This window comes from Danio rerio, chromosome 21 (genome assembly GCF_049306965.1).
Source record: "Danio rerio strain Tuebingen ecotype United States chromosome 21, GRCz12tu, whole genome shotgun sequence".
Lineage (NCBI taxonomy): Eukaryota > Metazoa > Chordata > Actinopteri > Cypriniformes > Danionidae > Danio > Danio rerio.
In genome coordinates this window covers 49,593,684-49,610,470 of record NC_133196.1, presented here as the reverse complement: position 1 = coordinate 49,610,470, position 16,787 = coordinate 49,593,684, and the positions used below count along the sequence as shown (strand labels likewise).

Genomic DNA, 16,787 nt, shown 5'->3' with positions numbered 1-16,787 from the left:
CTCAGAGCCCCGACGCTAGATTGGATCAAAACACGGCAGAAGAAATCTAAGCATGACGCAGTTAACTGAAAACATTGCAGAGCTGGCTAGCATATGGAAAGCGTTACGTACATGATGTGGTATGTGTTGCAGTCGGTATATGATGTTACTGTCTGGAGCATCTCTGCAGTCAAGCTGGGAAGGACTGGACTCAGTTTCAGCGTGAACCAGGAAATCCAGTCGTAGCTCGTGAACTCGGCGAAATAAAGGCGGATGATTTGGAAGGTTCCATTCATCATGATGTCTCTCACCACAGGGCTGATGTTCAAAACCTAGAGGTGATGAAAAGCAAAGAGAAAAGCAAATGTTTCCATCACCAAGTACGCAACAGAAACTCTTGGGCTATGTTGGGCTACGGTCAGGGTCGGGTACTAAAATCATGGTCAAACAAAAGGAAAGGCAACATTCCCATTTCAGAGTACAACACAAAATGTCCCGGGCTATCTTGTTTTAACAATTTCCTAAACAAAGCGGAACAGCTGCGCGCTTGCCATCTCATGGATGGGAACGTACCTGCGAGGTCTGGGTGAGAACCGTCAAGAACTGGTCCACATCCTGGAAAGCATTGCTGCCGTCAAGACGCTCAAAGACCATGGTGATCAGATCTGCGTTGTTCAGCGCTCCAGATGTTAGGGTCAGCTGAGCAACTTGAGAGGCACTCAGAAGGTCCAGTGCCTGGAACTGCAGAAGAGAAAACAACAACAACAACGTCTGTAGAAACAACGTGCTTGCTCAAAGCAGTCACCAGAACAACCAAGTGGCACGGTGGGCTCCTTACACTCCCAAATGCCTCGTTGAGTGCACGCAGGTCTTGGTAGTCCACGTAGACAGAGAATTTGCCAAAGCTCTCTTCAAGCCAAACACTGAGGCTGCTGGTGTCGGACCCACAGGTTGAGCCTGCGACAGGGACGTGCAAAAGAGACTCGTTAGGACGGACGAAGATGCACAGACACCAAGAATTGCTATTTAATTTAGCCCACAAGACAAACAAGCGCTGCCTATGCTGGACCTACCTGATGCCTGACTCTGCTTTAGGTAGCCCAACAGGACTGCGGTGAGCTCCTGCTGTCTCAGCGATGTCATCTGCTCAAAGTGGCTGCTCAGAGCCCCGACGCTAGATTGGATCAAAACACGGCAGAAGAAATCTAAGCATGACGCAGAAAACTGAAAACATTGCAGAGCTGGCTAGCATATGGAAATCGTTACGTACATGATGTGGTATGCGTCACAGTCGGTATATGATGTTACTGTCTGGAGCATCTCTGCAGTCAAGCTGGAAAGGACCGGACTCAGTTTCAGCGTGAACCAGGAAATCCAGTCGTAGCTCGTGAACTCGGCGAAATAAAGGCGGATGATTTGGAAGGTTCCATTCATCATGATGTCTCTCACCACAGGGCTGATGTTCAAAACCTAGAGGTGATGAAAAGCAAAGAGAAAAGCAAATGTTTCCATCACCGAGTACGCAACAGAAACTCTTGGGCTATGTTGGGCTACGGTCAGGGTCGGGTACTAAAATCATGGTCAAACAAAAGGAAAGGCAACATTCCCATTTCAGAGTACAACACAAAATGTCCCGGGCTATCTTGTTTTAACAATTTCCTAAACAAAGCGGAACAGCTGCGCGCTTGCCATCTCATGGATGGGAACGTACCTGCGAGGTCTGGGTGAGAACCGTCAAGAACTGGTCCACATCCTGGAAAGCATTGCTGCCGTCAAGACGCTCAAAGACCATGGTGATCAGATCTGCGTTGTTCAGCGCTCCAGATGTTAGGGTCAGCTGAGCAACTTGAGAGGCACTCAGAAGGTCCAGTGCCTGGAACTGCAGAAGAGAAAACAACAACAACAACGTCTGTAGAAACAACGTGCTTGCTCAAAGCAGTCACCAGAACAACCAAGTGGCACGGTGGGCCCCTTACACTTCCAAATGCCTCGTTGAGTGCACGCAGGTCTTGGTAGTCCACGTAGACAGAGAATTTGCCAAAGCTCTCTTCAAGCCAAACACTGAGGCTGCTGGTGTCGGACCCACAGGTTGAGCCTGCGACAGGGACGTGCAAAAGAGACTCGTTAGGACGGACGAAGATGCACAGACACCAAGAATTGCTATTTTATTTAGCCCACAAGACAAACAAGCGCTGCCTATGCTGGACCTACCTGATGCCTGACTCTGCTTTAGGTAGCCCAACAGGACTGCGGTGAGCTCCTGCTGTCTCAGCGATGTCATCTGCTCAAAGTGGCTGCTCAGAGCCCCGACGCTAGATTGGATCAAAACACGGCAGAAGAAATCTAAGCATGACGCAGAAAACTGAAAACATTGCAGAGCTGGCTAGCATATGGAAATCGTTACGTACATGATGTGGTATGCGTCACAGTCGGTATATGATGTTACTGTCTGGAGCATCTCTGCAGTCAAGCTGGAAAGGACCGGACTCAGTTTCAGCGTGAACCAGGAAATCCAGTCGTAGCTCGTGAACTCGGCGAAATAAAGGCGGATGATTTGGAAGGTTCCATTCATCATGATGTCTCTCACCACAGGGCTGATGTTCAAAACCTAGAGGTGATGAAAAGCAAAGAGAAAAGCAAATGTTTCCATCACCGAGTACGCAACAGAAACTCTTGGGCTATGTTGGGCTACGGTCAGGGTCGGGTACTAAAATCATGGTCAAACAAAAGGAAAGGCAACATTCCCATTTCAGAGTACAACACAAAATGTCCCGGGCTATCTTGTTTTAACAATTTCCTAAACAAAGCGGAACAGCTGCGCGCTTGCCATCTCATGGATGGGAACGTACCTGCGAGGTCTGGGTGAGAACCGTCAAGAACTGGTCCACATCCTGGAAAGCATTGCTGCCGTCAAGACGCTCAAAGACCATGGTGATCAGATCTGCGTTGTTCAGCGCTCCAGATGTTAGGGTCAGCTGAGCAACTTGAGAGGCACTCAGAAGGTCCAGTGCCTGGAACTGCAGAAGGGAAAACAACAACAACAACGTCTGTAGAAACAACGTGCATGCTCAAAGCAGTCACCAGAACAACCAAGTGGTACGGTGGGCCCCTTACACTTCCAAATGCCTCGTTGAGTGCACGCAGGTCTTGGTAGTCCACGTAGACAGAGAATTTGCCAAAGCTCTCTTCAAGCCAAACACTGAGGCTGCTGGTGACGGATCCACAGGTTGAGCCTTCGACAGGGACGTGCAAAAGAGACTCGTTAGGACGGACGAAGATGCACAGACACCAAGTATTGATATTTTATTTAGCCCACAAGACAAACAAGCGCTGAATATGCTGGACCTACCTGATGCCTGACTCTGCTTTAGGTAGCCCAACAGGACTGCGGTGAGCTCCTGCTGTCTCAGCGATGTCATCTGCTCAAAGTGGCTGCTCAGAGCCCCGACGCTAGATTGGATCAAAACACGGCAGAAGAAATCTAAGCATGACGCAGTTAACTGAAAACATTGCAGAGCTGGCTAGCATATGGAAAGCGTTACGTACATGATGTGGTATGCGTTGCAGTCGGTATATGATGTTACTGTCTGGAGCATCTCTGCAGTCAAGCTGGAAAGGACTGGACTCAGTTTCAGCGTGAACCAGGAAATCCAGTCGTAGCTCGTGAACTCTGCGAAATAAAGGCGGATGATTTGGAAGGTTCCATTCATCATGATGTCTCTCACCACAGGGCTGATGTTCAAAACCTAGAGGTGATGAAAAGCAAAGAGAAAAGCAAATGTTTCCATCACCGAGTACGCAACAGAAACTCTTGGGCTAATTTGAGCTGTTGTATGTTTTTTTTTCCAAAAAGATTTCTTCAAATTAATGTTACACACTCTACTGTTTTTAGTGATGTATGAAGTCTTAGCTTGCAAATCCAAGTGTGCACACAGATTCTTTTGGAGAGACAAGCCTCAAGGCTAGTCCTTTACTGCATTTTACCTCTCTGAACTGAAAATAATTTGCAATATGTCAATGATAAGTCAAGTTTTCTATTTTAAATCAAAAGATTTTTGCTAAGTATATTTCATTCTTATGTAGTTTATCTAAAATCCTTTTTTCTAGATGTGTGAGTGGGGAATTCTGTTTTATTTCAACTGCATTGTCTTTACAAATATTGATTCAGTTTTTTCAAAGAAACTCATTTCTTGATTCCAGGATTAAAAGTATAATTTTTTTAAAAATAAAATTAATACATTGACAAATAAAGTAAGTAAGTAAGTAATGTGCATTTATATAGTGAATATATGGTGTATGGTTATACACCCAAAGCACTTTTACAATCATGAAACGAGTCTCACACCACCACCAGTGTGCAGCATAAAATCAATTATAACTTGAGCTTTTATTTAGAAATCAAGATTCATCAGACCAGGCAACGTTTTTTTAATCTTCTATTGTCCTATTTTGGTGAGTCTGTGTGAATTGTAGATTCAGTTTCCAGTTCTTAGCTTACAGGAGTGGTCCTTTGGTCTTAACAATGGCTGTTTCTCAATATGTGTTCTTTAGCGATCTTGCATCCTCCTGTTCTCATTTAACGTCATCATCAGTTACCAAAGTTCAGTTCCAATACTCAAAATCGCAAAAACGGAGGACGTGTAAAAACTTCTTGAATGCAGTCTTGAAATCGAGGATGCATGGATGCAGACTTAAGCACCAAACTCGCTCTAGAAGTCCCAGAACTCATTGCGACAGGAGGTGGGAGGTAAAGTCTAGATCGGATGCACAGCCAGCTGGAAATGTAGCTTGTAGCGGTAGTTCTACCAGGAAGACCTAAATGTCACATCACTCATCACAATCAGTTCCAACCAATAACCAAGAGACACAAGGAATATATAATCTGTCCATTCATTCATTTAGTTGCAGGCACAGACGCAGACGTTCACCCACCATCCTCCTCACCACCACCAGGGGGGAAAGCTCCGCCCCTGCCTTCGTCCTCAGCAGATGTAGCTGGATCTAAAAGCTTCCAAACCAAGATATGGACATGGCCTCAGCTTGTGAAATCCTGTTTCAGGATACTTTTGTTAAACAATAATAATCAATAAATGTAATTCAGTATCATAATTTTCTCCCTGGTGTTTCTGGTAGAAGTGCAATATGCACATTAATATAGCAACATTTTTTCTGACACTTTAAAACAATAATTCATATTTTTACATCACTGTGACAGATGGGTTTAGAGTTGGGATTGACGTTAAAATACACGTTGAAATACAATAAATGGGAAATTTCATAAATAATATGAATAATTCTCGTTAACTTCCGGCTGCATGCATATCCGATCTAGCAACAACTGAGGTTGGAAGTGCAGCATTTTATATAGGTTTATTATTAAAGATTAGAGATATAACTTATTTGTCTCAGGAGTTTCCCTAGTTTCACACAGGACGCGTTCTCTATTCTCGTTCTCCCGAGTTCGTTCTTCCGAGGACACCTGGCAAGACCGGTCTTTAGAAGAACGTAAGTCCGTTCTCTGCGTTCTTTGAATTGAGAAACAGCCAATGTCTACATGCCTAAACGCATTGAGCTGCTGCCATGTGATTAACTGATTAGAAATTTACGTTAATGAGCAGTTGGACAGGTGTACCTAATAAAGTGGTCGGTGAGTGTGTATACTGCTCAGTGAACACTTTACTCACTGAAAGCCTGCTCTCAATGGTAGCCTATATTTACTGATCTGTTAACACTTTACTGGCTGAAAACCTGTGCCTGATGGTATGTTTACTGCTCTGTGAACACTTTTACTGAAAATCTACAATTGATCGTATATACTGCTCTATCAACACTCGACTGCCTGAAAATATAAAAAAGTAAAATATTGCACAAAAAATTAACACTTTGATGCCCACAAACTTGTGTTGAAGGACTGGCATTTAGATCTAGTTTTCTTTTTGTATATTTAACCATTGAAATGTACTTTAAACTTACACGAAATTCCCAGTATTAATATTAAATTTGGTAAAGCCTTTTAATTGTATGATTTTTTTTAATGAGTTTTTTATATGAGTAAACTTGCGTTGTGGATTAATTGTTAATTTCTACTTTTTCACCCAATTTGATTTTACTTTAAAGTAAATGTCTTTTAACTTGCTTTATAGCACTGTTAAATATGTCTTGGAAAACATTTTTAAAAGAAATAAAATATAATCTAACAAAAGTTTGGGTTGTTCTTGATTGTTTATACTTCATCCACACTTTTCTATGTGACTTCATTAAAATTAATTGTTGCTATAAGAAATGCATAATTTTCTGGTCAATGTCTTCGTATTGAGGATATTCTGCAGTACTCTTGGTTAAAGTTTGTCCAGAATCTGAAATCTGTCAATAGAAATAATGAATTTGACATTAGTCAGTTGATCTTACCTTAGACCGAATTAGGGTCCAGAAAAACTCATCAGTGTTCTGGAAAGCATTGCCTGTTTGTAAACGGTCAAAAATGATCCCGATCATATTGACACTGTTCAGAGCTCCGGATGTCACAGTAAACTCTGCCACCTCAGACGGACTCAGTAAGTCAAGATAATCCAGCTGCAAAGTACAAGAATCATCAACCAGAGTTCCTGTGCATCATACGCTGCTTTTCTTACTTAGAGTTTTTGTCTTGTTTTTAGTCCAAATATCTAACAATTCTTGAATCAAGAAGCAGAACAAGCAAAACATTGATTTGTTTTAAAAAATAATGTTCGAATTAAGTGAGTTTTCACTTGAAACATACAAAAACAATCTGCCAATGGGATAAGAAAATATTCTAAATAATGTCAAAACAAGATTACTTTGCTTACACTATTGTCAGATTATTTTACTTGTTTTAAGAATAAACTCACTTCATTTTGACTTTTAAATTCTATAAACAAGACAATGTTGTTAGCTTGTCTAGAAAATACTTCTTGGTTTAAGAATTTGTAGATATTTGGACTAGAAACCAGACAAAAACTCTAAGTAAGTAAATCAGTGTAATAGTTGTTGTCGTATTATTATTTGCAGAACTTAAATCACCTCAGTGAACTGGTTGTTGAGCGTCTGCAGTTGTGCAAGTGTGGCATGTTTAGAGAATATCCCAAAATTGATCCGCAGCCATTCATTGCTCGTGAGGATGTTTGAGAGGCAACCTGGATCTGTGAATATATGCAGCCATGAAAGCCAATCCTCCATGCAATCCCTCAATAATGTTTGTCAGTTAATGTCTGGGTACCTGTTATGTCTGTCCTGGACAGATATGAGTAAATGAGATGAGTGAAGATCAGCTCCTTCTGCTGGTCTGAGATCAGTGCTGCTTCTCTGCTGAGAACCTTCACACTAAAAACACATTAGTCATCCCTATTAGTGATCATTCAGCTGATGTGCACACTGCAAAAAATGCTTTTGTCTTTCTATCTGCCAATGGGGTAAGGAAGGTAAAGTTATTTCAAAGCGAAAACAAGATGATTGCGCTTACCCTATTGGCAGGTTACTTTCCTTGTTTAAAGAAATGTTTACTTATTTCTAAAAACTAGACAATGTGTTTTGCTTGTCTAGAGAATGCTTCGTGATTTAAGAATTTGCAGATATTTGGATTAGAAACAAGACAAAAACTTTTTTTTTTGCAGTGTAATTATTAAATGCAAACATGCGTTATCTTGTCTTCCTCAAAATGTCACGTACATCACTTGAAAGGCTTGGCAGGGGAATTTCATCTGACTCAGTTGTGCCAGAATCTCCTCATTGACATATGGAAGAACAGGCAGAAACTTCACATACACCCAGTACTCAACAAACGATAGATCGTGGATTGCTGTTTCAGTGAGATCATCCACAGAAAGAAAGGCAGCAGCCACACTGATGTTTAACTCTGGGTTCTGGAAAAGACAAAAAGCTGTGGTTCATCTCACACAGAGACACATATAACAGAAAGTGCTTGAATTAGAGGGTTACAAACCAGCTCCACAGATAGACTGAGCGCTAACTGGAGGATTTGTCTGATCTGCATGTTAAGCCATTGCAGTTTAGCACTGGAGACGTTTCCATCGTTCATCATCTTGCACAACGCTTGACCGCTCATATTGGCCGTGGCACTGATCACCTTTAAAGGGGAGAATTAAAGGACATCTATTTTACCCATTTTACGAGATGTAAGATAAGCATTTGTTGTCTCCAGAATGTGTCTGTAAAGATTCAGCTCAAAATACCCAACAGATTATTTGTTATACAATGTAGAATCTGCCCATTTTGTCTGTGTCTGGTGGGCAGTGTAGCTGTTTCGTAGCCTGTGGCTTTAAATGCAAATGAGTTGGTTCTCCCTAACTACCTTTCCAAATGCACATCTGCTTCTCATGCATTATGTCAGATAAACGGCAGTCAGTGACAGAGACAGACACAGAGCTGACATACAGCTCATTAGTCAAGACTCCAAGTAAGTTTATGTGATGTATTGGTGGAGTCTATTCAAGCCTTTCTGAAATGATGAGGCACACACGAATGCCGTTTGCAGTACACACACTCACACACATATACAGCTGAAGTCAGAATTATTCGCCCCCTGTTTATTTTTTTCCCAATTTCTGTTTAACAGAGAGCAGATTTTCTCCAACACATTTCTAATCATAATAGTGTTAATAACTCATCTCTAATAACTGATTTATTTTATCTATGTCATGATGACAGTAAATAATATTAGACTAGATATTCTTCAAGACACTAGTATTCAACTTAAAGAGACATTTAAAGGCATACATATGTAAATTATGTTTACTGGGCAGGTTAGGGTAATTAGGCAAGGTATTGTATAATAATGGTTTGTTTTGTAGACTATCAAAAACAAAATATCTTAAAGGGGCTAATAATTTTTTCATTAAAATGGGGTGTAAAAAATGTAAAACGGCTTTTATTCTGGCCGAAATAAAACAAGAAAGACTTTCTCCAGAAGAAAAAATATTATCAGACATACTGTGAACATTTTCTGAATCTGTTTAACATCATTTGGGAAATATTTAAAAAAGAAAAAAAATCTAAGGGGGGTGAATAATTCTGACTTCAACTGTATGTGCGTTTACTGACAGGTTAATTGCTTGGCAGATTTGTACAGTCTTTACTACATACACGCTCTGTTTTATAACATTTTATACTTATAAAACTAATAACTGAGGTGCAGCTGTTCAGAGTGTTTGAACTGATATTTTAACCACAGTGTCATTGATCCGTGGACAAGTGTAAATGTTATTATGGAGACATGGGGCCTGTCAGGCAATTTGGTGGGCAAGAATTTTTTTTCTATTTAAAGTCAGAAAAAAAAAAAAAAAATTAAGACTTATTGTGTTTATATCACTCCAATATGAATGTGGACACACTATACTACACATAGTTCTGTCCAAACAGCTCACCAATTTGATTTTGCATTGTAGGTGCCCTTTCAGCCACTTAAACTCTGCATTGAACCATTGCTGAGTTATCATTACACAGTACCAATAATCTCCAATAAGTCATTGCCAATGCTGATTTAAAAGTCATATGTGCAAATAATTTCTCTGATTTACATAAGCAGATGCTGACACTACCAGTCTAAATGCTGAAATCAGTAAGATTTTGTTTTAGATTGCAAAAAAAAAAGAAATGTTGTTTTGTTTCGAGTCCAACTATCTAAATATTCTCAAATCAAGAAGCATTTCTTTGAAATAATGAGTCAAAATTAAGTAAGTTTTTCCTTAAAGCAAGCTAAATAATCTGACAATGGGGGAAGCAAAGTTATTTCCTTTTGACAGATTATTTTGCTTACACATTAGCTGATTACTTTGCATGTTTTAAGGAAAACAACGTGCTTAATTTTGGCTTATTTAAAAAAAAAAAAAGACAGGTTTTTGCTGGCCTAGAAAAAGCTTTTTGATTTAAGAGTGTTTACATATGTGGACTAGAAGCAAGACACAAACTCTAGGAAAGAAAGTCATATTTTTTTGCAATAAGGATGCAGAATAGGATTATACTTCATATCTACTTATGAACAGTAGTTAATAGCATGAATTGTGACCTAAACTAAAGTGTTACCATTCAGTTATTCATTTCCCTTCGGCTTACTCACTTTATTCATTAGGGGTCGCCTCAGCGGAATGAACTGCCAACTATTCCAGCATATGTTTTTACATCAGATGCCCTTCCAGCTGCAATTCAGTACTGAGAACAGTACCATACACACTCATTCACACACACACTCATACACTACAGCCAATTTAGTTCATCAATTCCCCTATAGAGCATGTGTTTGGATTGTGGGGAAAAACCATGCCAACACAAGGAGAACATTCAAACTCCACACAGAAACGCCAACTGAACCAGCCGGGACTCAAATCAGTGACCTTCTTGTCATAAGTGCTACCCACTGAGCTACCGTATCGCCCGAGTGTTACTATTAATATGTTAATGATTTCTGTCATTTTGGTAAAAGTGGTTTTGTGCTCCAGAGTCTCATGATAATGTTCACTGGCAGCTGTTTGGTGTTATTTTGGGTAGGATCTTACCACTGAGGCTGCATGGTTCGTCTGTGCTGAGTTGCATGTTTGCATGGAGACATTGACAGTCCTGTTTGGGAGCAAATAAATGAAATATAAAATGAATGAATAAAGAAGAGAAGGCATCACAATGAAGCTGCAAAGACCATGACAACTCAGGACAATGATATTGATTATGTCTGACCTGTTCGCAGTGTCAATCTGCTGTAATTCTGCAGGGAAAGAGATTGAAAATCACAGAATGTTCAGCTTGTGAATTTAGTTACACAAGAATTGTGCTGTGGTATCAAAATTGAGATAATATTAATAAAGAGGGGGTTTGGAGTTACCTCTAAATTGAGTTGTAACATACTAAAGACAAAAACACAACAGTAATTCAGAAAAAAAATCACATTTTGAGATATACAGATTGATAATCCAACAGCAAGAGAAATCTTCTTCAAGACACATGTTACTGCACAGATCTAAATCTGTTCATAAGACTGTAATTAAACCCTTATAATCATGACATGAAACACATCATGAATATGAATGAGAGTTTATGCATGTCTATGACAGCCAGCATTAGGTGTCATTTGCTCAGTTATGTCATTTTAACTGCAAAGATGACATTGTTTAAGATATCTTTGTGACAACTTTCTCTGTTTCTCAATTTGGCATTACCAAGAGAACATAACATATCATAAATCTGTCATAAACATGACTGTCACGAGGCCATTATAATTGTGTCATGATCTTTATAAGTGACACAGTATTGACACTTTGAATGTCAAATTTGACATTCAAATTCTACATGTACCGCATGTCTTTGGACTGTGGGGGAAACCGGAGCACCCGGAGGAAACCCATGCGAAGGCAGGGAGAACATGCAAACTCCACACAGAAACGCCAACTGAGCCGAGGTTCGAACCAGTGACCCAGCGACCTTCTTGCTGTGAGGCGACAGCACTACCTACTGCGCCACTGCCTCGCCCTTAATGAGAAATTTTAATGACGATTTTTTTTCACTAATAAAAAAGTGATCAGAAAAATATTCATGACTATTATACTGGCCTTTTCAGAAATAATGAGTCAAATTCAAGTGAGTTGTTTCTTAAAACAAGCTAAATAATCTACCAATGAAGTAAGCTAAAAATTACTACAGTGCAAAAAGTGCTTTTCTTATTTTACGTTTCTAGTCCAAGTATCTAAAAATTCCTAAATCAAGAAGAATTCTCAAGACAAGCAAAACATTTAGTCTTGTTTTAGGAAATAATCTACCAAAATTAAGTGAGTTTTGCCTTAAAACAATCAAAATAGTCTGCCAATGGGGTAAGCAAAATCATTATTTTTTCTTTTGAGATAAGATTATTCTGCTTCCCGCACTGGCAGATTGTTTTGCAAGTTTTAAGGAAAAACTCACTTAAATTTGACTTTTGACATTTTTTTGTTTGCCTAAAAATGCTTAATTTAAGAATGTTTAGATCAGTGGTCCTCAAATTTTTTCATCAAGTACCACCTCAGAAAAAAATTGTCTCTCCAAGTACCACTAAAATGAGCAGTATTGAAATACAGTAGCGTAGTAGGCCCAGTAAAGCAGCTACAACTCTGCACAGTTAAAAAAACGTGGCAGATTACCTCAGAAATGGCTATATGTCATATATGGCATATTATTTACATAATATTTTATACATTTTTAAATGTGTGTAGCATGTACATGACATATTTCATTCCTCCGTGTACCACTACAAGGAAGCCTGCGTACCACTAGTGGTACACGTACCACAGTTTGAGAACCACTGGTTTAGGTATTTGGACTAGAAGTAAGATGAAGGATTTTCAGTGTGTAGCAACATCTCCAAGATGACGGGATAGCCTACTTGGAAAAACACCTCAAGTTTGCTAATGGAATTTTCCATGGTGTGAAGATTTTGCAGTTTGTTTTTAGTGATAATAATATTTGCTCTACTCACCTCTCCATGCACCACTGAAGTAAAGGAGCCTAAAGGAACAGATTCATTAAATCACTTATTTATGTATTGCATCTTGGGAAATCGACTGTGTGCCACATCTGACTTTGTTTATGTGATTTTAGCTTATTTTGTCATTCAGATTTACATCATTGATCTTTCGTGATGCATCAACTGTGTCTGATATAACCCATGTAAACAGTGAAGAAAGGTACAGAAAACAGCAACAGAAACCTTGTAATAAACTGGAGCACATTTTCTGTTATTTTCAGACTTATTTCTCTAGATATTATTTCTTATGCATTATATTATTGCAGACTACTAAAATGTCAATAAAAGTCACTTTGTTTAACTGTAGAGTTGAATTTTCAACATCAGAAGTGGACAGAGCACAGATGAACATGCCATAATGCAGTTCAACACGGCTAATAAACACAAAGCACTTGTGAATCACTAAATAGGACAAAAAGACAAAAGTTTCTGACTACAGTGTTTGATTTTGACAGGAGAGTTTGAGCACAGAAGGCAGTGTTTAGTTTTGAGTTCTGTATTTTATCTTTATATAGGTTACAGTCTAGCTGAGGACTGATCTGGTCAAATTAATTTGTACTAAAACAAAATCCTAATTGTTCTGTTGGCCAAACCACCCAGCTGGAAAAAAGGCTTTGCTTATGTGCATAGGTTTTGACGGTGTCGATATGTTTTGCTGCGATTAATTGCTGCAACGTTTATCATGATATACATCATTATCAAGATGTTAACCTCAAGCTGCAAATAAATGTTACTTTAACCAAAAAAGACCTTTTATTGCTTTATTGTATGGGCTCTAGATGTTCAGAGGAAACAAAGGTTTCAAAAAACTACAATTGCAAGAAGATGATTGAGTACAATAGACAATACTTTAAAACAAAAGTGTCATTAGTAATCATGAGATCATTCATTAAAATCCACAGTGAGAAAAACTGTTAATTTTGACTGGATTTCATCAGCTGTTAAAGGGACAGATCAGCAAAAGGACTCTCTTCTATTTAACACATAAGAAGATATTTCGAAGAATGCTGAAAACTCTCCCTTTAACTTAAACTAATAAAACAATTATGATTTGTCATTTGAATGTGTTGTCATTAACTAACCTGACCTAAACTAGGATGAATAAATGCTTAGTTGTCATTACACTGTTCTAAAGATTAACTAATAATGAATTAGTCCTCTGAAGTGATATTGTTTGCTGTTTTTGTCAGGTCTGTAGCCTGTGTCAACCTAACCAGACTATGTAGTTTTTTAAGCAGGGGACTGACTGAAAGATTACATTATAAATATTTAGCCATTACAGGATTTATGGTCCAGGATTTTTCCTGACAAATATTAGTCGAACAAAGAGACCTGAAGCGTTCACATTTTAATTTCTCAAGCGCTGGAAGACTATTTCACGTCTCCTGTCTGTGTATTAGTGTGAATTCACAGTCAGTCTTTCCTCCAGTAGGTGAACAGATACTGTCAGTGTAAGTCAATAAATCATCCATGAAGGCTGCATTTCAGAAGCACACATTCATTCGCTGTTACTCACCACAGAAGAGAACAAGCAGCACCAGAGCTTTGTCGGTGAGCAGTTTTTTTCTTGTCGTTGGCGTCATCTTGTCATTTCATATTGTTTAGAAGCTAGAATGGCACAATCAGAAATTCAATCAACATATTAAATGTCAAGAGTTGACATGTCTTACAGTCCTGATATGTAAGAGGTTTATACAGAGGAATTAACTTCTGTTTGTTTAATGTGTTAATACACACAGTCTTTCAGATTAAATGAAGGTCTACACTATACTGAAGAAAACCAGCAGCAACCATCACAAAAGTTTACACTTTAGGTATCATTGAAAACAAGCGATCACATTTTGTAAAATGTACTGTTTGTATGTCTTTTAGGACATATTCCATTTGTAAATATTTATTAGTTTAACGTGCTTTAGTTATGTTTATGTTAGTGTTTAGTGCTTTATTTATCAGTTTAACTTGTCACTTTGGATAAGAGTATCTGCTAAATGAATAAATGTAAAGGCAAAAATGTATTTATTTTAAAATAATTATTTCAATGACCAGAAGAGACCTACGAACCAGTATAATTTCCTACAGAGCAAATAAAGATGTACAAATTCTACGATGGCTTCTATTATTTCTCTTGTTTGTTCAACATTATGGTCTTTTTTCAGCAAAGGTCGATCAGTTAAATCACATTTATTATGTCATAAAATATTTCAAATTAATACCACCCTTTGACCTGTTATATATGTTTACAATACACATGTTTATGTATATTTAAAATATATAAATTAACATTTGCATTTCTGTTCACATAAGCACAACCTCGATGAACATAATAATCTGCCACAACCTGAACCACCATCCGCAAATACTAAACAGAAGTAAATGTTACGAAAATCTGCTTGTTAGTAGTTTAGCACCCAAAAACCAGCACCAGAAGTAATTCTGCCTCTTTCTGCCTACTGAAAGAAAATGAATGCTTACTGAAAATAGATCTGCAGATAAACACATATTGCTGCTGCTGATCATGATGAAGGTGATTTCAAATCTCCTCTCTTAAATATTTATTTCAGCAGTTTCCTGAGCTCATTTTATTGATTTGACCTTATATGCATTTAAACAGATTTCCTACTGTTCAGATTTAGTCAGTGATCATAGAATTGAAGGTGAGATTTCTTACCTGTACTCCGCTGAGTGTGTGTGCATATGTGTGTGTGTGTTTGTTTGTTTGACTTTAGGCACTTACCCTCAATAAGTTTGGCAGGTGTAGAGTCACACCTGCAGGAATCATCACATAAATATTCATCTGCATCTGATCTGTCAAGTGACATGTCACACCCATGAAGGATTATTACAGCATCATATCAGATGACAAGAGCGGCTTCATTGGTTATGAAGGTACCCTACAAAACATTATTAACTCATTCAGCATCACGGAGACCCACAGATACTGTACTGTATGTAAAATACTGTGGAATGTGATCAGTTTCCAAGAGAAATGTCAAGAATGCAGAATCCAGTTTGTGGGAAATCTCTAATTTAATGGCATGATTTTTACCTCCGTCATTTCCTTGATGCTGACATATTTTTTGAATGTTCTAGAAAATGAATTATATCATGGCTTACAAGATCCAACAATCAGCTGATCTGTGTCTGCCAATATGAAGATGAAGCCTGTCACAGCACTCCTATTCAAGCCATGTTTTTGTTATGCCTCATTAACTTTCTGACTATATCAGCTTGACCAAGTTATGAATTAAGTCTGAACTCACCTCATTACATTTTAGCAATCAACTGATAAAACCAGCAACAAGATCTTACGCATACTCCTCCAAGTCTGTTCCCTAACTCCTTTGGACACCATTCCCACTGCCACCACAACAAATCTGGATCCATTCTCAGGCCCAGTTCAGTCTCTCACTCTGAGGATGTTAATGTTTGGGTGTTGGAGGGTTCTACTATGGATATCATCCTGGGATGTGGATAAATAGACATTCTCCAACAATAGGGCTGTAGTCAAGTCCACCTTTCTCAAGTTCAAGACAAGTTAGAGTTCAAAGATTTCATCCAAATGTGTTTGGGGGAGGTAGAACTCGAGTAAAGACAGTGATTTAACCTTTTCAGCACATGTTAAAGAGAGATGACTTTTTTTTTTCAGAGGGGATTACATTGGTGGGGAAACATCAACTCTGCCCATGCTAACTCTCTGCCCTTGCCACCTCTTCATTATTGTTCGCATCAATGATGTCCTCATCTACCAAACCACCATCTGTTCCTCAATCATGCCATGAATCCTATGGGGATCCATATTTATAATCACAAGATACAAGCACTTGTTCAGGTTTGGCATTTCTATCAATGCTTTATACTTCACTTCAGTGAAGCCTTATGATAGCTCCACTCAATTTGCTCCTCATTAATAAACCCAAGTCACTTTTCTGGATCTCAAAGCCATCAAATCCATCCAGCAGTTGAAACAAGTCGTGTGTTCAGCGTTAGGGCTCACCCTGTCTGATTCATCTCACCCCTTCATCATAGAAATGGATGACCCTACCATTTGAGCAAAAGTCGTAAATTCCCAATACAACCCAAATCCCCGACCCTTTATTTATGTGCTTAAGCAGCAGAGCAAAATGTTCACATTGGTCATTGGGATCTTCTAGCCATCAAACTGACACTAGAGGAGTAACAAGTCATCACTACTCACCTTAATCTAGAGTACATCCAGAAACATCCATTCAAACACCTCAACTTCCATCAATGCCAGTCGGACCTGCTCTTCTGTAGATTCAACTTTACC

General features: G+C 38.8%; 2 protein-coding genes across 3 annotated transcripts in view; both read right to left on the bottom strand.

The window, feature by feature from the left end:
- ddx46 (DEAD (Asp-Glu-Ala-Asp) box polypeptide 46) overlaps positions 1-16,787 on the bottom strand; it is an 800,864-nt gene that overhangs the window by 382,144 nt on the left and 401,933 nt on the right. The window lies entirely within an intron of this gene.
- Positions 3,451-15,218, bottom strand: LOC137488873 (uncharacterized). 2 transcript variants are annotated; one of them, XM_068216182.2, is made up of 12 exons: positions 15,168-15,218; positions 14,016-14,107; positions 12,452-12,480; positions 10,829-10,850; positions 10,684-10,711; positions 10,509-10,569; positions 7,940-8,083; positions 7,666-7,859; positions 7,217-7,320; positions 7,021-7,139; positions 6,388-6,552; positions 3,451-3,725 (listed from the first exon to the last, which is right to left on the bottom strand). In XM_068216182.2, exons 2-12 carry the CDS (start codon positions 14,080-14,082, stop codon positions 3,501-3,503), a joined length of 1,158 nt encoding a protein of 385 aa, XP_068072283.1. In that variant the 5' UTR covers positions 14,083-14,107; positions 15,168-15,218; the 3' UTR covers positions 3,451-3,500. The 2 variants fall into 2 exon arrangements, with proteins under 2 accessions (XP_068072283.1, XP_073791665.1); XM_073935564.1 differs by lacking the exon at positions 3,451-3,725 and adding an exon at positions 4,093-5,029.

Coding starts and splice junctions, on each gene's coding strand:
- LOC137488873 (XM_068216182.2), bottom strand. CDS start 14,082: ATGACGCCAACGACAAGAAAAAAACTGCTCACCGACAAAGCTCTGGTG. Junction 10,851..12,451: donor CTTCAGTGGTGCATGGAGAG/GTGAGTAGAGCA, acceptor TTTTGTCTTTAG/TATGTTACAACTCAATTTAG. Junction 10,712..10,828: donor TGTTACAACTCAATTTAGAG/GTAACTCCAAAC, acceptor CTTTCCCTGCAG/AATTACAGCAGATTGACACT.